The 17,500-nt window shown below is 43.8% G+C and overlaps 3 protein-coding genes across 5 annotated transcripts in view; 1 reads left to right on the forward strand and 2 right to left on the reverse strand.

The window, feature by feature from the left end:
- Positions 1–8,860, forward strand: part of plekhg4 (pleckstrin homology domain containing, family G (with RhoGef domain) member 4) — a 31,775-nt gene extending 22,915 nt beyond the window's left edge. For all 3 annotated transcript variants that reach the window (XM_079156641.1, XM_079156642.1, XM_079156643.1), the window contains exons 13-24: positions 3,008–3,897; positions 4,024–4,273; positions 5,295–5,384; positions 5,488–5,712; positions 5,788–5,958; positions 6,043–6,223; positions 6,373–6,489; positions 7,166–7,307; positions 7,396–7,490; positions 7,565–7,704; positions 8,030–8,086; positions 8,597–8,860. In XM_079156641.1, the coding sequence (XP_079012767.1) occupies positions 3,008–3,897; positions 4,024–4,273; positions 5,295–5,384; positions 5,488–5,712; positions 5,788–5,958; positions 6,043–6,223; positions 6,373–6,489; positions 7,166–7,307; positions 7,396–7,490; positions 7,565–7,704; positions 8,030–8,068 (2,340 nt within the window). In that variant the 3' untranslated portion in view covers positions 8,069–8,086; positions 8,597–8,860. The remainder of the gene's footprint in view (positions 1–3,007; positions 3,898–4,023; positions 4,274–5,294; positions 5,385–5,487; positions 5,713–5,787; positions 5,959–6,042; positions 6,224–6,372; positions 6,490–7,165; positions 7,308–7,395; positions 7,491–7,564; positions 7,705–8,029; positions 8,087–8,596) is intronic.
- Positions 8,861–9,509: 649 nt separating this feature from the next.
- rab8b (RAB8B, member RAS oncogene family) lies at positions 9,510–15,127 on the reverse strand. The gene is made up of 8 exons (XM_079156741.1): positions 14,946–15,127; positions 13,462–13,522; positions 11,443–11,503; positions 10,927–11,004; positions 10,605–10,694; positions 10,442–10,507; positions 10,313–10,363; positions 9,510–10,147 (listed from the first exon to the last, which is right to left on the reverse strand). The coding sequence occupies exons 1-8, from the start codon at positions 15,067–15,069 to the stop codon at positions 10,064–10,066; spliced, it is 615 nt and encodes a 204-aa protein (XP_079012867.1). The 5' UTR covers positions 15,070–15,127; the 3' UTR covers positions 9,510–10,063.
- A 1,043-nt stretch (positions 15,128–16,170) lies between these two features.
- LOC306694012 (isocitrate dehydrogenase [NAD] subunit alpha, mitochondrial-like) overlaps positions 16,171–17,500 on the reverse strand; it is an 8,698-nt gene continuing 7,368 nt past the window's right edge. The window contains exon 11 of the mRNA XM_079156711.1: positions 16,171–17,006. Coding sequence (XP_079012837.1) covers positions 16,923–17,006 — 84 coding nt within the window. The 3' untranslated portion in view covers positions 16,171–16,922. The remainder of the gene's footprint in view (positions 17,007–17,500) is intronic.

Raw genomic sequence — 17,500 nt, forward strand, 5'->3', positions numbered from 1 at the left:
GACTGAGTTTAGAAGAGTTTCTGAATGTTGTTGTTTATCAGCGTTTCCTTTTGTTCACTGAGTGTTTGGTTTGGACTCCTCTTAAAGGAGGTGCTATGTGAGTCTACACGATGTTTGGGGCTCTGAGGGTTGGAAACCATCTGAAGCAGTGATTCAGTCCTAAAGAATGAAACGCTCGTGACCCCTGGTGTTCATCTGGAGACCCTTTGTGGGGTCCCAGCCCCCAGGTTGACAATCACTGGGTCACTGTTTACACTGTAAATAAGAGCAACAGAGACATTAAAACCTCTCAAACCAGGAAACAAACCTCCGGTTCTGTAAAGTTCTTCATTTCGTCACGAGTTAAAGCTGCATTCTCTCTAGTGTCCACCAGGGGGCGACTCCTCTGGTTGTATAGAAGTCTATGAGAAAATGACTCTACTTCTCTCTTGATTTATTACCTCAGTAAACATTGTAAACATGAGTTTATGGTCTCAATCTCTAGTTTCAAGTCTTCTTCAATACAGCATGATGTTCATTTAGTAAATGATGGTCCATTTAGAGTCAAACAGACCATAAAGCAGGGGATGCTTTAGGGGCGGGGCTACACAGTGATTGACAGGTCTCTACCAGAGACGTATACGGCGTCTCTACGTCACTCCTCCTCAGTCCAGATATGCTCACTTCCTGTTCACTGAGCAGGAGGAGGAGGAGGAGGAGGGAGGGAGGGAGGGAGGGGGAGGAGGGGGAGGAGGAGGGATAGGAGGAGGAGGAGTACAGAGTTCTGTTACAGACTGAGCTATTTGTTTGATACTGTGAGGATGATCAACTTCCTGTGTGACATCACAGAGTGGAGGTCACATGACTGGTTTTACATTTGATTGGATGTTTGTCACTTGGAATGAAGTTCTCTTAGTGTTTATCTGTCAATATTATATAATATAATAATATATTATATAATAAATAATAATACATAATATAATATATCATTATCAGTTTAAAACAGATGAGGAGAAGTTTAAAAACAAAGATCTTCTTCCAGATAGAGACTCAGTAAATACTGAATAAAAACTCAAATAACATTAAAACTTAAATAACATTATCTGTAATAAAGATTTATCTATTTGTCTTTTTTTCTGTCACTTTTCAAACCGAATGATCATAAAAGTGGTTCTTGGTTGCAGAGTGCAGTGGTTGCTGGGTAATGTAGTCTTCATTAATGGTTGGCTGGTTCTAGTTTAGTGGTTTACCTGCAGAGTGATCACTGTGGGAACCGAGCGGCTGCAGGGATCAGGACTCATCAGGACTCATCAGGACTCATCAGGACTCATCAGGACTCACTGAGGCGTCGGTAGGCCTGCTGGGAGACCCTCATGCTTCATTGTTAGACAAACACTGTGATCACTTTAATCATGACGACGGATTCACCGTCTGTAACGGACCGAAGACCTGAGTCCTCCTCTTCATCATATCACATCAAACATCAGTTTTAATGGAGGAGTTTAAAACGATGAAGACGTGTAGATGTCCTCAGAGCTTCAGTGTCTTCATCCACAGGAGCTTTTATTTTGAAATGGGAGGGGGGGGGTTAGAATGACTGTATGATAGAGAGAGACACAGAGTGACAGAAAGATAGAGAGATAGAGTGAGACAGGCAGACAGTCTAACAATGGCTTTGACTGAATATCTCCTGTGTGTGTGTGTGTGTGTGTGTGTGTGTGTGTGTGTGTGTGTGTGTGTGTGTGTGTGTGTGTGTGTGTGTGTGTGTGTGTGTGTGTGTGTGTGGTTGCCATGGTGAGGACGCACCTGGTTGGAGAAGCAGACTGATTAAGAAACGTTTCAGTAAACAGTGATTTTGAACAAAACTCCTGCCTCCTTTTAACAAAAAGCAGGAGTCCGAGTGCCAAATTATGGATACCGTGAGAAAGATAAGACTGTGCCGAACGCGCTGATGTGCTTTTTATGTCTGTACTGTAAAACATGTGGCTTAACTGGCGATGTAGAAATGGGGTACCGTGTTCTGTGGAAGATGTTTTTGCAGCAGGATTTAACATTGAGCTCTATGGAGCAGAACGTTGGTTTTCCTCTCAATTAAGTGATTTTCTGCCAAATGTGTAAATGTGCTGGATTCCACAGTCACTTTTCTATGACAAGGACAAGATTAGCTACTTTAGAATCTAAAAAATATACATGAAGAGTGAAAATTGTGGAGTCAAAGGCAAAAGACAAATATTTTTTTCACAAGAATCTCAAGCTGCTCTTCACTCTAGCGGTGACATCACGCACTCTAAGCTGCGCAATACACACCCATTATAAAGGCATAAACACACCCACATTTTCCAGAAACTTAATCTGTGACTTCATGAAAACTGTGCTAGCTATCAAAATGTCCATTTGGCTCAACAACGTCCAGCGTTTTGTCTACGTTTTAAACTTTAAATCATTTTTCTATGTTAAAGTATGGCTTGTCAATATGGGTCCAAAGTTCAGTGTTTTTTTTGCTCTCTTCACGCCGAAACCCCATTCAAGTCAATGGGGCGATTTTGCTCAGTTTTTCGGGATTTTTGGGAAAGCCGCTGGGCGAATCTCTTATAAAAGTCATAGCACACGATTCCCGATCAGGCCGCACGTTTGGATATACTTTTCGCGCCGCTGTTGGCAACGCTGTGTGAGGAGAAGTGTGCCAAACGTTTTTGGATAAAGAAAGAAATATTAAGCCCGCAGGATTACAGTCAGTGTGCTGTAGGACAAATATATACACACATGTATACACATATACACACAGTGTTACTGCCTGTGCCACAAAGCCACACAATGAAATTATTATAATAAGATTCATCAAATATACATTTGTTAAATCTCTATGGAAACATTCCTGTGGGTCATTTGACTTCTTTCATTTATTGTCACATTAATCTTGATACCATCTGACCTCAGTGACATAATTAAAGGGTGATGTCACGGTGATGTCACGGCGATCTCCCCTGACCTCTCCCCCCCCCCCCCCCCCCCCCCCCCCCCCTCTCAGGCCTATGGCTGGGCGTTGGAGGGTATGCGTCACCTAGCTGGTGTCAGTATGGAGGACTGCACGCTGCCGGACAAATGCCAGTCTGTGATTGGCTGCCTGGAGGAGTACCGCCGCCAGCACCCGCTGATCCCAGACGACCGTTTCCAGGAGATGAAGGCGACGGCTGGCGAGCTGCGAGGCGAGCGAGGCCTCCGTCAGTGGAGCTTCGCCTGGTCCAAGTGTCAGGAGACCAAGAAGATGTTTGACAGGAAGATGGAGACGGCGCTCAGGACGCGGGACTCCGCCCACAGGCAGCGCTCTGACTCCGCCCTCAGCAGATGCTCAGCCTCCTCCAGGAGAACGCTGTCGGGACTCTGGGGGCTCCACGAGACCTCCTCCTTGTCCTCCTCCACCTGCCCCCCTGAGGAGGACAACACTTCCTCACCTCCTCGTAACAGCTCCTCCTTGCTCCCCTCCTCCACCTCCTCCCCCCTCCTCACCTCCTCCCCTGTCACCCCCCAGCATACCCCGCTCCTCCAGCGTCTGTTCCATGGCGTCTCCTCACAGGAGTCAGCAGACCAGGTGGATATCTGCTCCTCCAGTCCCAGCCTCTCCTCCTTCTTCTCCTCCGGCAGACGGCAGCAGCTCAGGAAGACCCAGAGCTTCGACTGCCCCCCCTCCACCCCCGAGGTGTCTCCGGTCGGTTCGTGTCCTCGCGCCCTCAGCGAGCCGCTCCGCAGAGGAAACACGGGCGTGTTCATCCGCGGCCTGGAGGTCAGCAGCTCCGAGGCCGCCGACCGCACACTCTGCCCCAGGACGGCTGCTCACGGCTGGGCAGGACAGGGGCTACGCAGCCCCGGGACCACCAGGACCACCGTCAGTCCGGCAACAGAGACCCGGCCCAGAGGGAGGTGGGTAATCAGCTGTTTCATAACATTTATCTCTCTGATGGAGTCAAACATACTTCACAGATTTTACACAGAAGAGCATCAGTTATTGAATGTGTATTATGGGATGGATGTGGTGTGTCTCTGTAGTAAGCTGCGTCACGTGGTGGAGGAGATGGTGACCACGGAGAGGGAGTACGTGCGCTCTCTGCGTTACATCATCCATCACTACTTCCCTGAGATGGACCGGGCCGACCTCCCTCAGGACCTCAGGGGGAAACGCTCCGTGGTCTTCGGGAACCTGGAGAAGCTCCTGGACTTCCACAGTCAGTTCTTCCTGAGGGAGCTGGAGGCCTGCTGGAGACACCCACTGAGGGTCCCCCACTGCTTCATCAGACATGTAGGAACCACAAGCACACACTGAACACACACTGAACACACACACTGAACACACACTGAGAACACACACTGAACACACACTGAGAACACACACTGAACACACTGAACACACACTGAACACACACTGAACACACACTGAACACACACTGAGAACACACACTGAACACACTGAACACACACTGAACACACACTGAACACACACACTGAACAAACACTGAGAACACACACTGAACACACACTGAGAACACACACTGAACACACACTGAACACACTGAACACACACTGAACACACACTGAACACACACACTGAACACACACTAAGAACACACACTGAACACACACTGAGAACACACACTGAACACACACTGAACACACACTGAACACACACACTGAACACACACACTGAACACACACACTGAACACACTGAACACACACACTGAGAACACACACTGAGAACACACACTGAGAACACACACTGAACACACACTGAACACACACTGAACACACACACTGAACACACACACTGAACACACACACTGAGAACACACACTGAACACATACTGAACACACACTGAACACATACTGAACACACACTGAACACACACACTGAAAACACACACTGAACACACACTGAACACACACTGAACACACACACTGAGAACACACACTGAGAACACACACTGAGAACACACACTGAACACACACACTGAACACACACACTGAACACACACACTGAGAACACACACTGAACACATACTGAACACACACTGAACACACACTGAACACACACACTGAACACACACACTGAAAACACACACTGAACACACACTGAACACACACACTGAGAACACACACTGAGAACACACACTGAACACACACACTGAACACACTGAACACACACACTGAACACAGACTTCAGAGCTGATAGAACGTCCCGTAGATGATCAATAATATGATGAACAGGTGTGTTTGTTGACTCAGCTGTTGTTGTTGTTGTTGTTGTTGTTGTTGTGTCTAACAGAAGGATCAGTTCAGTCTCTACGCTCTGTACAGTAAGAACAAACCGAAGTCTGACACTCTGCTGGCCAACCACGGGAACTCCTTCTTCAGGGTGAGAACCGTCTCACTTCTTCTTCCTCCTTTAGTGACTCACTGTGACCTCTGACCTCTGATGACTCACTGTGACCTCTGATGACTCACTGTGACCCCCCCAGAGGAAGCAGGTGGAGCTGGGCGATAAGATGGACCTGTCGTCCTACCTGTTGAAGCCGGTGCAGAGGATGAGTAAATATGCTCTGCTGCTCACTGACCTCATCAAGGAGGTGGGCGGGGCTCAGGAGGCGGAGCTTGACGCCCTTCAGGCCGCCACCAACATGGTGAAGTTCCAGCTTCGCCACGGCAACGACCTGCTGGCAATGGACGCCATCCGAGGCTGTGATGTACGTAAAGTGTTAACTCCTCCTCTTCCTCCTCCTCAGTATGTCTTCCTTCATAATGAACCTGTCTGTCTGCAGGTGAACCTGAAGGAACAGGGTCAGCTGATCCGTCAGGATGAGTTCACTGTCTGGACCGGCAGGAGGAAATGTCAGCGTCACATCTTCCTGTTCGAGGAGCTCGTTCTCTTCAGTAAGCCCAAGAAGATGGAGGGAGGCCTGGACGTCTTCATCTACAAACACTCCTTCAAGGTAAAACCAGCAGACCAGGTCGGAGTCCCACAGCACCCCCCCACTGTGGAGGTCTAGACTGAGATCCTCTTCTGTGTCCTCCAGACAGCCGATGTGGGTCTGACGGAGTCCGCAGGAGAAAACGGGCTGCGGTTTGAGATCTGGTTCAGAAGGAGGACGTCCAAGAACCAGACCTTCATCCTTCAGGCCGCCACGTCGGAGGTGAAACACGCCTGGACCACCGGAGTCGCCCGGATCCTCTGGACCCAGGCCACCAGAAACAAAGGTACAGGAACCAGAGCGCTCTATAATCTCCTCTTCATGGTCTTCTTCATCCCCCGAGTCCTCCTTATGGTCTTCTTCATGGTCTTCTTCATCACCTGAGTCCTCTTCATGGTCTTCTTCATGGTCTTCTTCATGGTCTCTGTGTTTCAGAGATACGTCTGAAGGAGATGGTGTCGATGGGAGTCGGTAACAAACCGTTTCTGGACATCCAGCCGAGTGACGCAGCCATCAGTGACCGAGCCGTTCACTACATCATGAAGAGCAGAGGTAACGCTTTTCAAAATAAAAGCACATATCACTGGTAGGAGTGTGGGGGGGTCGATTCAGGTAAGAATCTTGATTCTCAAATTCTACGATGCACATGAGGTAGATGAGGTAGATTATGTAGATGAGCTAGATTACGTAGATTATGTAGATGAGCTAGATTACGTAGATGAGATAGATTATGTAGATGAGCTAGATTACGTAGATGAGCTAGATTACGTAGATGAGCTAGATTACGTAGATGAGCTAGATTACGTAGATGAGATAGATTACGTAGATGGTACTGAAGATGGAGTTGCAGCTAGCTGTACGGTTACTGGCTAGTCGGTTGGTGCTAACACTAGCTTGCGTTAGTTTCTCTAAAATGTATCAGGAAGAAATGCCATTAATAAGGAGATTAGGGAGGAAAATAACTAATGTTATTACAAACAAATTGATAATAAATAAATGTGTTCTTTACTCTCGGGATGAATATTTTTCACAATATATTTATTGGTGTTAATGTTAAATGTCATGTTAATAGGTTATCAGCTGTTATATGTTACGATGATCCACTTATTTGTATTATCAATGACTGAAGTCCATCATTTAGAAAGTGTTAAAAGTCCGTAAACAGAGAAACATCAAAGTGTTTTCTATCGATTATTGATCGATCGTCTCATGACTCTCGTGTGATCAGGAGCCAGAACGCGGGCGTCCATCGCCGTCTCTGTGTTCGATCACTCGAACCCGTTTCATGGAGGAGCGGTGAGCTCTGACCCCTCAACATCAGGACCTTCTTCATCCAGCCTGCTGGGACCTCTGAACCTACACATGTACAGGTAGAACACACACACACACACACACACACACACACACACACACACACACACCTGTCCTGGTCTTATAACCTTTTGTCTCCTCCTGCAGTCAGAATCGCTCCTCCTCTCCTGCTGCTGAAGGCTCCTTCATCACCTCCTGCATCGAGGAAGACGAGCAGGAGACCAGCAGCCAGCCCTCCATGAGTAAGTTAACACACACACACACACACACACACAGGTTTAATAACGTTCTCATCACGTTGTGTTTCCTCCCTCAGCCACAGAGAGCTCTGGCTCCTCCTCTCGATGTCTCTCTGGCTCCTCAGACAGCGGCTGCGTCTCCTCTCTCCTGCAGGAGGTTCTGCCTGAGGAGCCTTCATCCTCCTCCTCCTCCTCCAACAGACAGTTCATCTCACCTGTGAGTCCAGAGACCTCCTTCACCGGTGAACACGTGTGTCAATCATTAAGCATCAAGGGAGTTGTAGTCCAGAGTATGAAGGACTACAAGTTAAAGACACACTGAGTCTAAGTCAGAGAGACGACGACAAGAACGCATTGATTCACAAAGACAGTCTGCTCATTCAAGAGATGAAAGAAAATAAAACCTGTCTGTCTCTACCTGTCTGTCTGTCTCTACCTGTCTGTCTCTACCTGTCTGTCTGTCTCTACCTGTCTGTCTCTACCTGTCTGTCTCTACCTGTCTGTCTGTCTCTACCTGTCTGTCTCTACCTGTCTGTCCTCAGACAGCTGTCCCGGTCATCAGTCCTTCCACCATGGTGTGATCAGCTGACCTGATGACAGTGAGTCTTTAAACACATTTTAAACATTAAAACACTGAACCATCATCATCAGGACGAAGAGGTCACATGTTCATATCTACTGATGTTAGCATGCTAACCAGTTAGCTTGTAGTACCACTTGTAACCTGTAGAGATGATAGTGAGTCTCTGTAGTCCAGCCTGTCCTCAGACCACCATGAGGACCAGGAAGTAGATCTGAGGACTCGTCAATATAACGTGCCCGTCTCTCTCTCTACCTGTCTGTCTGTCTCTCCCTCTCTCTCTCTCTACCTGTCTCTCTCTCTACCCGTCTCTCTCTCTCTACCTGTCTGTCTGTCTCTCCCTCTCTCTCTCTCTCTCTCTACCTGTCTCTCTCTCTACCCGTCTCTCTCTCTCTACCTGTCTGTCTGTCTCTCCCTCTCTCTCTCTCTCTGTCTCTCTCTCTACCTGTCTCTCCCTCTCTCTCTCTCTCTCTCTACCTGTCTCTCTCTCTACCCGTCTCTCTCTCTCTACCTGTCTGTCTCTACACAGGTTGGTCCTCAGCGTTCCTGATGTTCCAGATGTTCTTGTCTCGGATCAGTTCTAGTTGTTTTCATGTGTTTCAGGTTCTAGTCTGTAAATAGAAACTCTGTTAAAGTTCATCTGCTGTTAGTTTGTTCTTCTGATCCAGAGTCTGATCTAGGACCAGATCTAGGACCAGATCTAGGACCAGCTGGACTATCTGTACATGTCTGTAAATAAATGTCACTTTTCTTTTGTTACTTGAAAAATAAACTTGAGTTTATTAAAAACTGAGTTTGTATCAGAAGTTTCCTCCTCCTCCTGTGAGTGTCTAGCTGTGGATGGTTCCTGGTCTTGAGGATGATCAGCTGAGGGATCCTTTGTGGACACGATGAGCTCAGCTTTGCCTCCAGAATGAACAAAGCAGCCTGAACCAGGAGCCTCTCGGGTTCCTCAGGGCTCCTGATGTCCTCAGAGAGTCTTTTCCAGATCAAAGGTCTCAGTGAGCGACATCATCGGTCAACGTCGTGATGAAACTGGACTTCCACATTTTATGTCTTTTAGTTATTTATATATTTCTGACGGATTTTCTTTTGAACATTTATTATATTTTAATTCAGAAGTTAATTATTTAAAGATAATTCATATTTCTAATGTTTCAGTTTATTAAATGAGAAATAATTAAACAGACAAACAAAAGTACGAATAAAACTCTTTTAAGACATGATATATATATATATATATATATATATATATATATTATATAATATATATATATATATATATATATTATATAATATATATATATATATATATATATATATATATTATATAATATATATATATATAATATATATATATATATATATATATATATTATATAATATATATATATATTATATAATATATATATTCAAACAGTTGAATAAAAGAATTCCTCTAAATTGTTAAAAATAAAATCAACTCTTTAATCTTTAAGAGTTGAAGGACTTTGTTAAAGAAACGACATAAAATACAAAAATATAGAAAAACATCAAGTTCAGTCAGAAACTCTGTTTTACAGGAGACCCTGAACGCCTCACCGTCTGAACGACGGACAGTCAGTGAACGCATCATTCTGATCAATAAATGTTTTAAATTTAAAGTTTTACCATCGAGTTCCTCCGATGTATGAATGATGAATCATATATTCATAGATATATATTTATATATATTTATATTTTAAACATGAAGTATCTCCTCGTTTATCTTCAGTCTTTGGTTGAACAGTTTTAGTAAACATTTAAAGATGATAAACTTTATATTAATATGATCATCAAGACTTCACGTCAGCTTTGGTTAAAAAAACAGTCCTGTGCTCTTCATCCTCCTCTTCATCATTCTCTTCATAAAAACAGTAGAAGAAGAAACGGCTGATATAAAAGCAGAAATGTTCTTCATGTCTCCACAGGGGGCTCCTCCTGCAAAGAGGAGGCGCAGGAGGAGCAGGAGGAGGAGCTACAGCAGTGAACACCTGAAGAAGCTCTTCTTGTTCTTGGACTCGGTGATCTTCACTGATCCCCCTGACGGGTTGGTGTCGTTCTGGAGGAAACAGAGGTCAAAGGTCAAACATCCTCACTATGAACCAATCAGCTTCAAGGGGGAGGAGCTACACCAGGTATGGACCGCCTTATTCTATAACACGTCATCAAGAGACTAAAGAGTCACAGTGTAGGATCTCTGTCTGTGTCTCTCTCATAAACTCACCATCTTCCTGTTGAGTCTGGTCATGATGTCTCTGCCGAGTGTGAGGAAGCTCTGTGGAGGAGAAAGCGTGTCGTTGGCGTGTGACGCTGTTATTCTGTGTTTCTGTGAAAGTGCTGAGTCATGACTCACCTCCTCTACGTTGATGCTGGACTTGGCGCTGGTTTCCAGAAACTTGATCCCGTAGTCGATCGCCAGCTGAACATGGAGAGACAGAAGAAGAGCTGTGATCTTCTGGAGCTGCCTCTAGCATGTAAAGGTGTTATAACGGTGTAATAACTCATATTAAACAGACCTTCTCTCCTCTCTCCTTGGACACTTGTCTCTTGTCGTTCATGTCACATTTGTTCCCCAGAATCATTCTCTCCACGTCTGAAGACGCGTGCTGAGAAACAAACATGGAGGTCGTTACGGTCACGTGACCTGTTTGTAGTCCAACAGCAGCTGTGGAACTACATTTAGCATGAAGTCTGTTGTTGTTCAACGTCAACACCACCAGGTGGCAGCAGAGTGTCACGTTTGAATGCATCCTGCAGGAAGCGATCTCTAGCAGCTCAACATGAGGTCATGTGACCCGGTGAGGTCATGTGATGGGTGTGGGAGGGGGCGTGGCCTACCTCCTCAATGTTGCGTATCCAGTTCCTGATGTTGTCGAAGGACTTCTCGTTGGTGATGTCATACACCAGCATGATGCCCTGGAGGGGGAGAAAGAGACAGGAAGTGACATCAGCACAGGAAGTGACACACACACACAATTAAAGAAAGTTAAAGAGACATTGTGATGTCATCAGATCAATAAAAGGATCAGTCTCTGTTACTTCTGGAGCATTTAAACGTTGAATAATGACTGAATAGATTATTGTTATCGATCACTAAACCGCTGTTTAGTGAAGCTGCTTAAAAACAACAATAATATGTTTTTTATTATAATAATATTGTTTTTATTGTTAAACTGATTATTATTATTATCATTGATATAAATTTATACTCATAACCTCCTTTAAAATCATCTTAAAGTGTCATGTGACCCTGAAGATTCATCACTTCCTGTTTTCAAACTATTCAGGTCTGATTGATTGGGCATCTGGCCAATAGCAGAGCATTGAGCAGGAGGGGGCGGGACAACATCTTACCATAGCTCCTCTGTAATAGGCCGTCGTGATGGTCCTGAACCGCTCCTGACCAGCTGTGTCCCTAAAGGAAGGTGATCAATATCAGTGATCAGGATGTGTTGATCCTCTGATAGTCAGTGATCAGGATGTATTGATCCTGATAGTCAGTGATCAGGATGTATTGATCCTCTTGATAGTCAGTGATCAGGATGTATTGATCCTGATAGTCAGTGATCAGGATGTGTTGATCCTCTGATAGTCAGTGATCAGGATGTATTGATCCTCTGATAGTCAGTGATCAGGATGTATTGATCCTGATAGTCAGTGATCAGGATGTATTGATCCTCTGATAGTCAGTGATCAGGATGTATTGATCCTCTGATAGTCAGTGATCAGGATGTTTTGATCCTCTGATAGTCAGTGATCAGGATGTATTGATCCTCTGATAGTCAGTGATCAGGATGTATTGATCCTCTGATAGTCAGTGATCAGGATGTGTTGATCCTCTGATAGTCAGTGATCAGGATGTATTGATCCTGATAGTCAGTGATCAGGATGTATTGATCCTCTGATAGTCAGTGATCAGGATGTATTGATCCTCTGAGTCAGTGATCAGGATGTGTTGATCCTCTGATAGTCAGTGATCAGGATGTATTGATCCTCTGATAGTCAGTGATCAGGATGTATTGATCCTCTGATAGTCAGTGATCAGGATGTATTGATCCTGATAGTCAGTGATCAGGATGTATTGATCCTCTGATAGTCAGTGATCAGGATGTATTGATCCTGATAGTCAGTGATCAGGATGTATTGATCCTCTGATAGTCAGTGATCAGGATGTATTGATCCTGATAGTCAGTGATCAGGATGTATTGATCCTCTGATAGTCAGTGATCAAGATGTATTGATCCTGATAGTCAGTGATCAGGATGTATTGATCCTGATAGTCAGTGATCAGGATGTATTGATCCTCTGATAGTCAGTGATCAGGATGTATTGATCCTGATAGTCAGTGATCAGGATGTATTGATCCTCTGATAGTCAGTGATCAGGATGTATTGATCCTGATAGTCAGTGATCAGGATGTATTGATCCTCTGATAGTCAGTGATCAGGATGTATTGATCCTCTGATAGTCAGTGATCAGGATGTTTTGATCCTCTGATAGTCAGTGATCAGGATGTATTGATCCTCTGATAGTCAGTGATCAGGATGTGTTGATCCTCTGATAGTCAGTGATCAGGATGTATTGATCCTGATAGTCAGTGATCAGGATGTATTGATCCTCTGATAGTCAGTGATCAGGATGTGTTGATCCTCTGATAGTCAGTGATCAGGATGTATTGATCCTCTGATAGTCAGTGATCAGGATGTATTGATCCTCTGATAGTCAGTGATCAGGATGTATTGATCCTGATAGTCAGTGATCAGGATGTATTGATCCTCTGATAGTCAGTGATCAGGATGTATTGATCCTGATAGTCAGTGATCAGGATGTATTGATCCTCTGATAGTCAGTGATCAGGATGTATTGATCCTTCTAGTCAGTGATCAGGATGTGTTGATCCTCTGATAGTCAGTGATCAAGATGTATTGATCCTGATAGTCAGTGATCAGGATGTATTGATCCTGATAGTCAGTGATCAGGATGTATTGATCCTCTGATAGTCAGTGATCAGGATGTATTGATCCTGATAGTCAGTGATCAGGATGTATTGATCCTCTGATAGTCAGTGATCAGGATGTATTGATCCTGATTGTCAGTGATCAGGATGTATTGATCCTCTGATAGTCAGTGATCAGGATGTATTGATCCTGATAGTCAGTGATCAGGATGTATTGATCCTCTGATAGTCAGTGATCAGGATGTATTGATCCTCTGATAGTCAGTGATCAGGATGTGTTGATCCTGATAGTCAGTGATCAGGATGTGTTGATCCTGATAGTCAGTGATCAGGATGTATTGATCCTCTGATAGTCAGTGATCAGGATGTATTGATCCTCTGATAGTCAGTGATCAGGATGTATTGATCAAACTCACCAGATCTGAAGTTTGATTTTCTTTCCGTCCAGTTCGATGGTTCTGATTTTAAAGTCGATTCCTGAAACAGAAGAAACAAGTGAAACGTTCTGATCTCAGGTCTGTAGCTCCGCCTTCACACGGTTAGCATGCTAGCATGTTAGCATTCAGCCCACAGAACACTGAAACCGACCTCAGGCTTGTGAGCTAACGTCTGTATGTTGAATCAACCAGCACCAGTTTGATGTCTCTGGTGTTTTTGATCTGATGGAAATATAAAAAGTGAGATTTGTAGATTCACAAAAGAACAAACGACTCGTTTGTTATTGAGCATCAGCAGGTCTGACCCGCTTAACTCCGCCCACCTGAGGTGCGTTTGTTTCTCTGTGAGTTGAAGCTGACAGGAAGTCAAAGATACTTTGAACAAGCGTTCCTTCCTGCCTGAAGAAGCTCCGGATATGAAGTGTGAAAGTGTGACAGCGAAGCTTCCTGCCCCCCCCCCCCCCTCAGCTGGATGAGCTGCTCTACAGTAACAGCACATGAACATTGAGCAACATTTAGCCACAACAAAGAGCAGAAATAAGACAAAAGTGAAAAACTACACATGAAAACGTGAGGCTCATGTGTGTTTAACATCGACCCGATGATCTGAAAGAAGTCAAAAGTAGGTTTAGTTCATTAAAACTGATCCTGTGAACTTCTTCTCTTCTTCTCCTCTTTCTGTAATCAGGAAGTGAAACGCTCTGCTGGTTGTTACGGAAACGAGCAGCAGAGAAGGTCAACGACCTCCTCCTCCTCCTCTTCTTCCTCTTCACATCACAGTGACGTCTTCAAATGACTTACTGTATATTATTATATAGTAATGTATATTACTGTGTCATTGTGTTCTTATATTATTATAAATCATCTAGAATAAGTAATTTCACACACACACACACACACACACACAGTCAGAGGTCAGCTGACTCTCGTGGTGACAGAGCATCCTCTGTCTGTCTGTCTGACCACAGCAGCAAAGGATTGTGGGAGCTCGTTTAACATTCATGCAGTTCTAGAGGCTGAAGTGAACCAGCAGAGACATCTTCATCTTCATCATCATCATCATCATCATCATCAGCTCATAATTCATCTCTAATATCTATTTTATATTCATGTGAAAACATGAATCTCCTTCAAACTACTGGATTTATTCAAGTTTATCACTTCCTGTTTCCACCAAGAAGACAAAAGACACACACACACACACACAATAAATAAAACTACTCCGAATAGTACTACTACTACTACTTACTAATACTATTACTACTACAAGTTACTACTACTAGTTACTACTGGTACCACTAACTGATCAGTGGGGTCAGGGGTCAAAGGTCACCCCCCCCCCCCCCCCCCCCCAGAACACTTTCACCGTTAGCTCTGTAGCTAATTAGCATCACTAAGACCTGCTAACAGCTTAGCCTCTCTATTACACCGGAAGTGACACCGGAAGTGACACCGGTACTCACCGATGGTGGAGATGAAGGTGGTGTTGAACGCGTCCTCGCTGAACCGGAACAGCAGACAGGTTTTACCGACGCCGCTGTCACCGATCAGCAGCAGCTTGAACAGATAGTCGTAAGTCTTCGCCATTTTACTCCCGTCGGTTCGTCCCGGTACTTTAACGGAAGAACCCTCCGGACGCCTCTGGTTCTGGTTCTACTGAGAAAAAGGAACCGAGAGGAAGCAGGAAACACTCCCGCTTCAAGCCGACGGGAATACACCGCGACAAACATCCGGCACGAGCTTTTCACAATAAAACGCGTACAGAAAGTACTTTCTTTTTTACTTCAGTAAAAGTACTAATACTGCAGAGTAGAAATACTCTGTTAGCAGTAAAAGCCTGAATTTCAACTTCCAGGACTTCCATTATATATTTGTGTAGATTATTTATTATTTAAACATTTTTAAAAGTGTTTTTTTATTATTGTAATTGTTTTTCTTTCTGCACTAAAACATCAAAATAAATTCCTTGAATGTGAAAAACTACTCATACTAAAAGTATATTTATATTATATTATAACTATTAATAGATTCATGTGTTGACGCGCTGAAGTTTAATGTACTTTATACACTTATGGTAGTTTAATCTATAATACATCATTTATTCGTTGATTAATAATCTGTAAAATAACTAAAGCTGTCACATTAATGTAGAAATACTCAAGTGAAGTACAAGTACCTCAGCTTTAAACTTAAGAACTTAATTAATATACTTAGTTACTTTACACTCACTGACAGGTGTGTTAGTGTTTCTGTTTATTAAAGCTCTCAATCAATCAATCAATTAATCAGTCGATTGTCAGACAACCAGTGAATTATTATATTATTATATATATATAATTATTATAGTAAACCGTAAAAAGTCATTTTATTACGTTTGAGATTGTTAATCGACAATTGATCTAATAATAATAACACATTCTTCCCATGTTTGTTGATTAATGATGTTTTTTATTTATAATGTTTAGCGTTTAGTTATTGAAGGAGATCTGAAGTTATATTTGCATGTTAATTTGTTCTATAAACGTTCATACTGTTTATATTAAGTGTTCCAACAAGTCACCTCATTATAAATAATCTTATTTTTATACTCTCACCATGTACATAAATACATGTTTATTCATTTAAAGGTGTTAGTATAAAATTATGATACATTTCAACATAATTAAATCTAAAAACAAACAAATAAAATCATCTCAATCATGAGCTTTTATTTTGCAGGCTACGCGGCCGTGTATTTCCGGTCTGTCTCTGACAGCTTGTCGCAGCCTGGAACGGAGGGGGGCGTTTCCCCGTGACGTCACCGTGGGAGGGGCGTGTCCTCCAAAAGCTAAAGACTCAGAGGAGCTGATCAAGAAATATTAAATAAAAACTGCATTTACTCAATATATACATTTATATATTATATATTTATAAATATAATATATTTATAAATATAAGTATATATAATATATTTGTATAATTTCTTTAATAAAACAGCTGATAAATATATTGTCATATTTATTAACAGGAGGCTGTAAAGTGTGTTGTTGTCAAACAGCCTTTTTAATGAGAATGTTTTAATATATTTCTGATATTAAAGAGCAACAGAAGACAGAAACAGAAAAACAATAAATAAATTACGGTTTTCACCAGATTACCGTTAAAAAAAAAGCAAATACCTGAAAAAACAGAAGCTGTTATGAAGACTCTTGGTCATGTGACATTTGTGCGTATCTTAGCTGTGAATGTTTCATCCTGTTAACTAGTCAGGTAGCTGCAAAACAAGCCCCGCCCACGTCTTAAGACCCACCCCTTTCATGACCTCACAGAACAAAAATATAGATTGTTTTTGTAGATACAGAAAAACTAGAAGCTCAGACTGAGTCCAGGCAGCTCCAGAGAGGTGGAGCCAGTCAGCGGGGGGCAGAGACCGGGGGGGTCCAGGTCTCGAGTCTAGGTCTTTAGTCCAGGTCCTGGATGCGACGGCAGATTTCAGCTGTAAACTCCGAACACTTGGAGTTTCCTCCCAGATCTCCAGTCAGCACCTGAAACAACAAGTTTACAGTCATTGAACGCAGCGCGACATGAATGCAGCGCGACATCACGACTCTACCGTCACTGAACGCAGCGCGACATCACGACTCTACCGTCACTGAACGCAGCGCGATGTCACGACTCTACCGTCACTGAACGCAGCGCGACATCACGACTCTACCGTCACTGAACGCAGCGCGACGTCACGACTCTACCGTCACTGAACGCAGCGCGACATCACGACTCTACCGTCACTGAACGCAGCGCGATGTCACGACTCTACCGTCACTGAACGCAGCGCGACATCACGACTCTACCGTCACTGAACGCAGCGCGACATCACGACTCTACCGTCACTGAACGCAGCGCGATGTCACGACTCTACCGTCACTGAACGCAGCGCGATGTCACGACTCTACCGTCACTGAACTCAGCGCGACGTCACGACTCTACCGTCACTGAACTCAGCGCGACGTCACGACTCTACCGTCACTGAACGCAGCGC

This window comes from Pholis gunnellus, assembly GCF_910591455.1.
Source record: "Pholis gunnellus genome assembly, chromosome: 1".
In the NCBI taxonomy this organism is placed as follows: domain Eukaryota; kingdom Metazoa; phylum Chordata; class Actinopteri; order Perciformes; family Pholidae; genus Pholis; species Pholis gunnellus.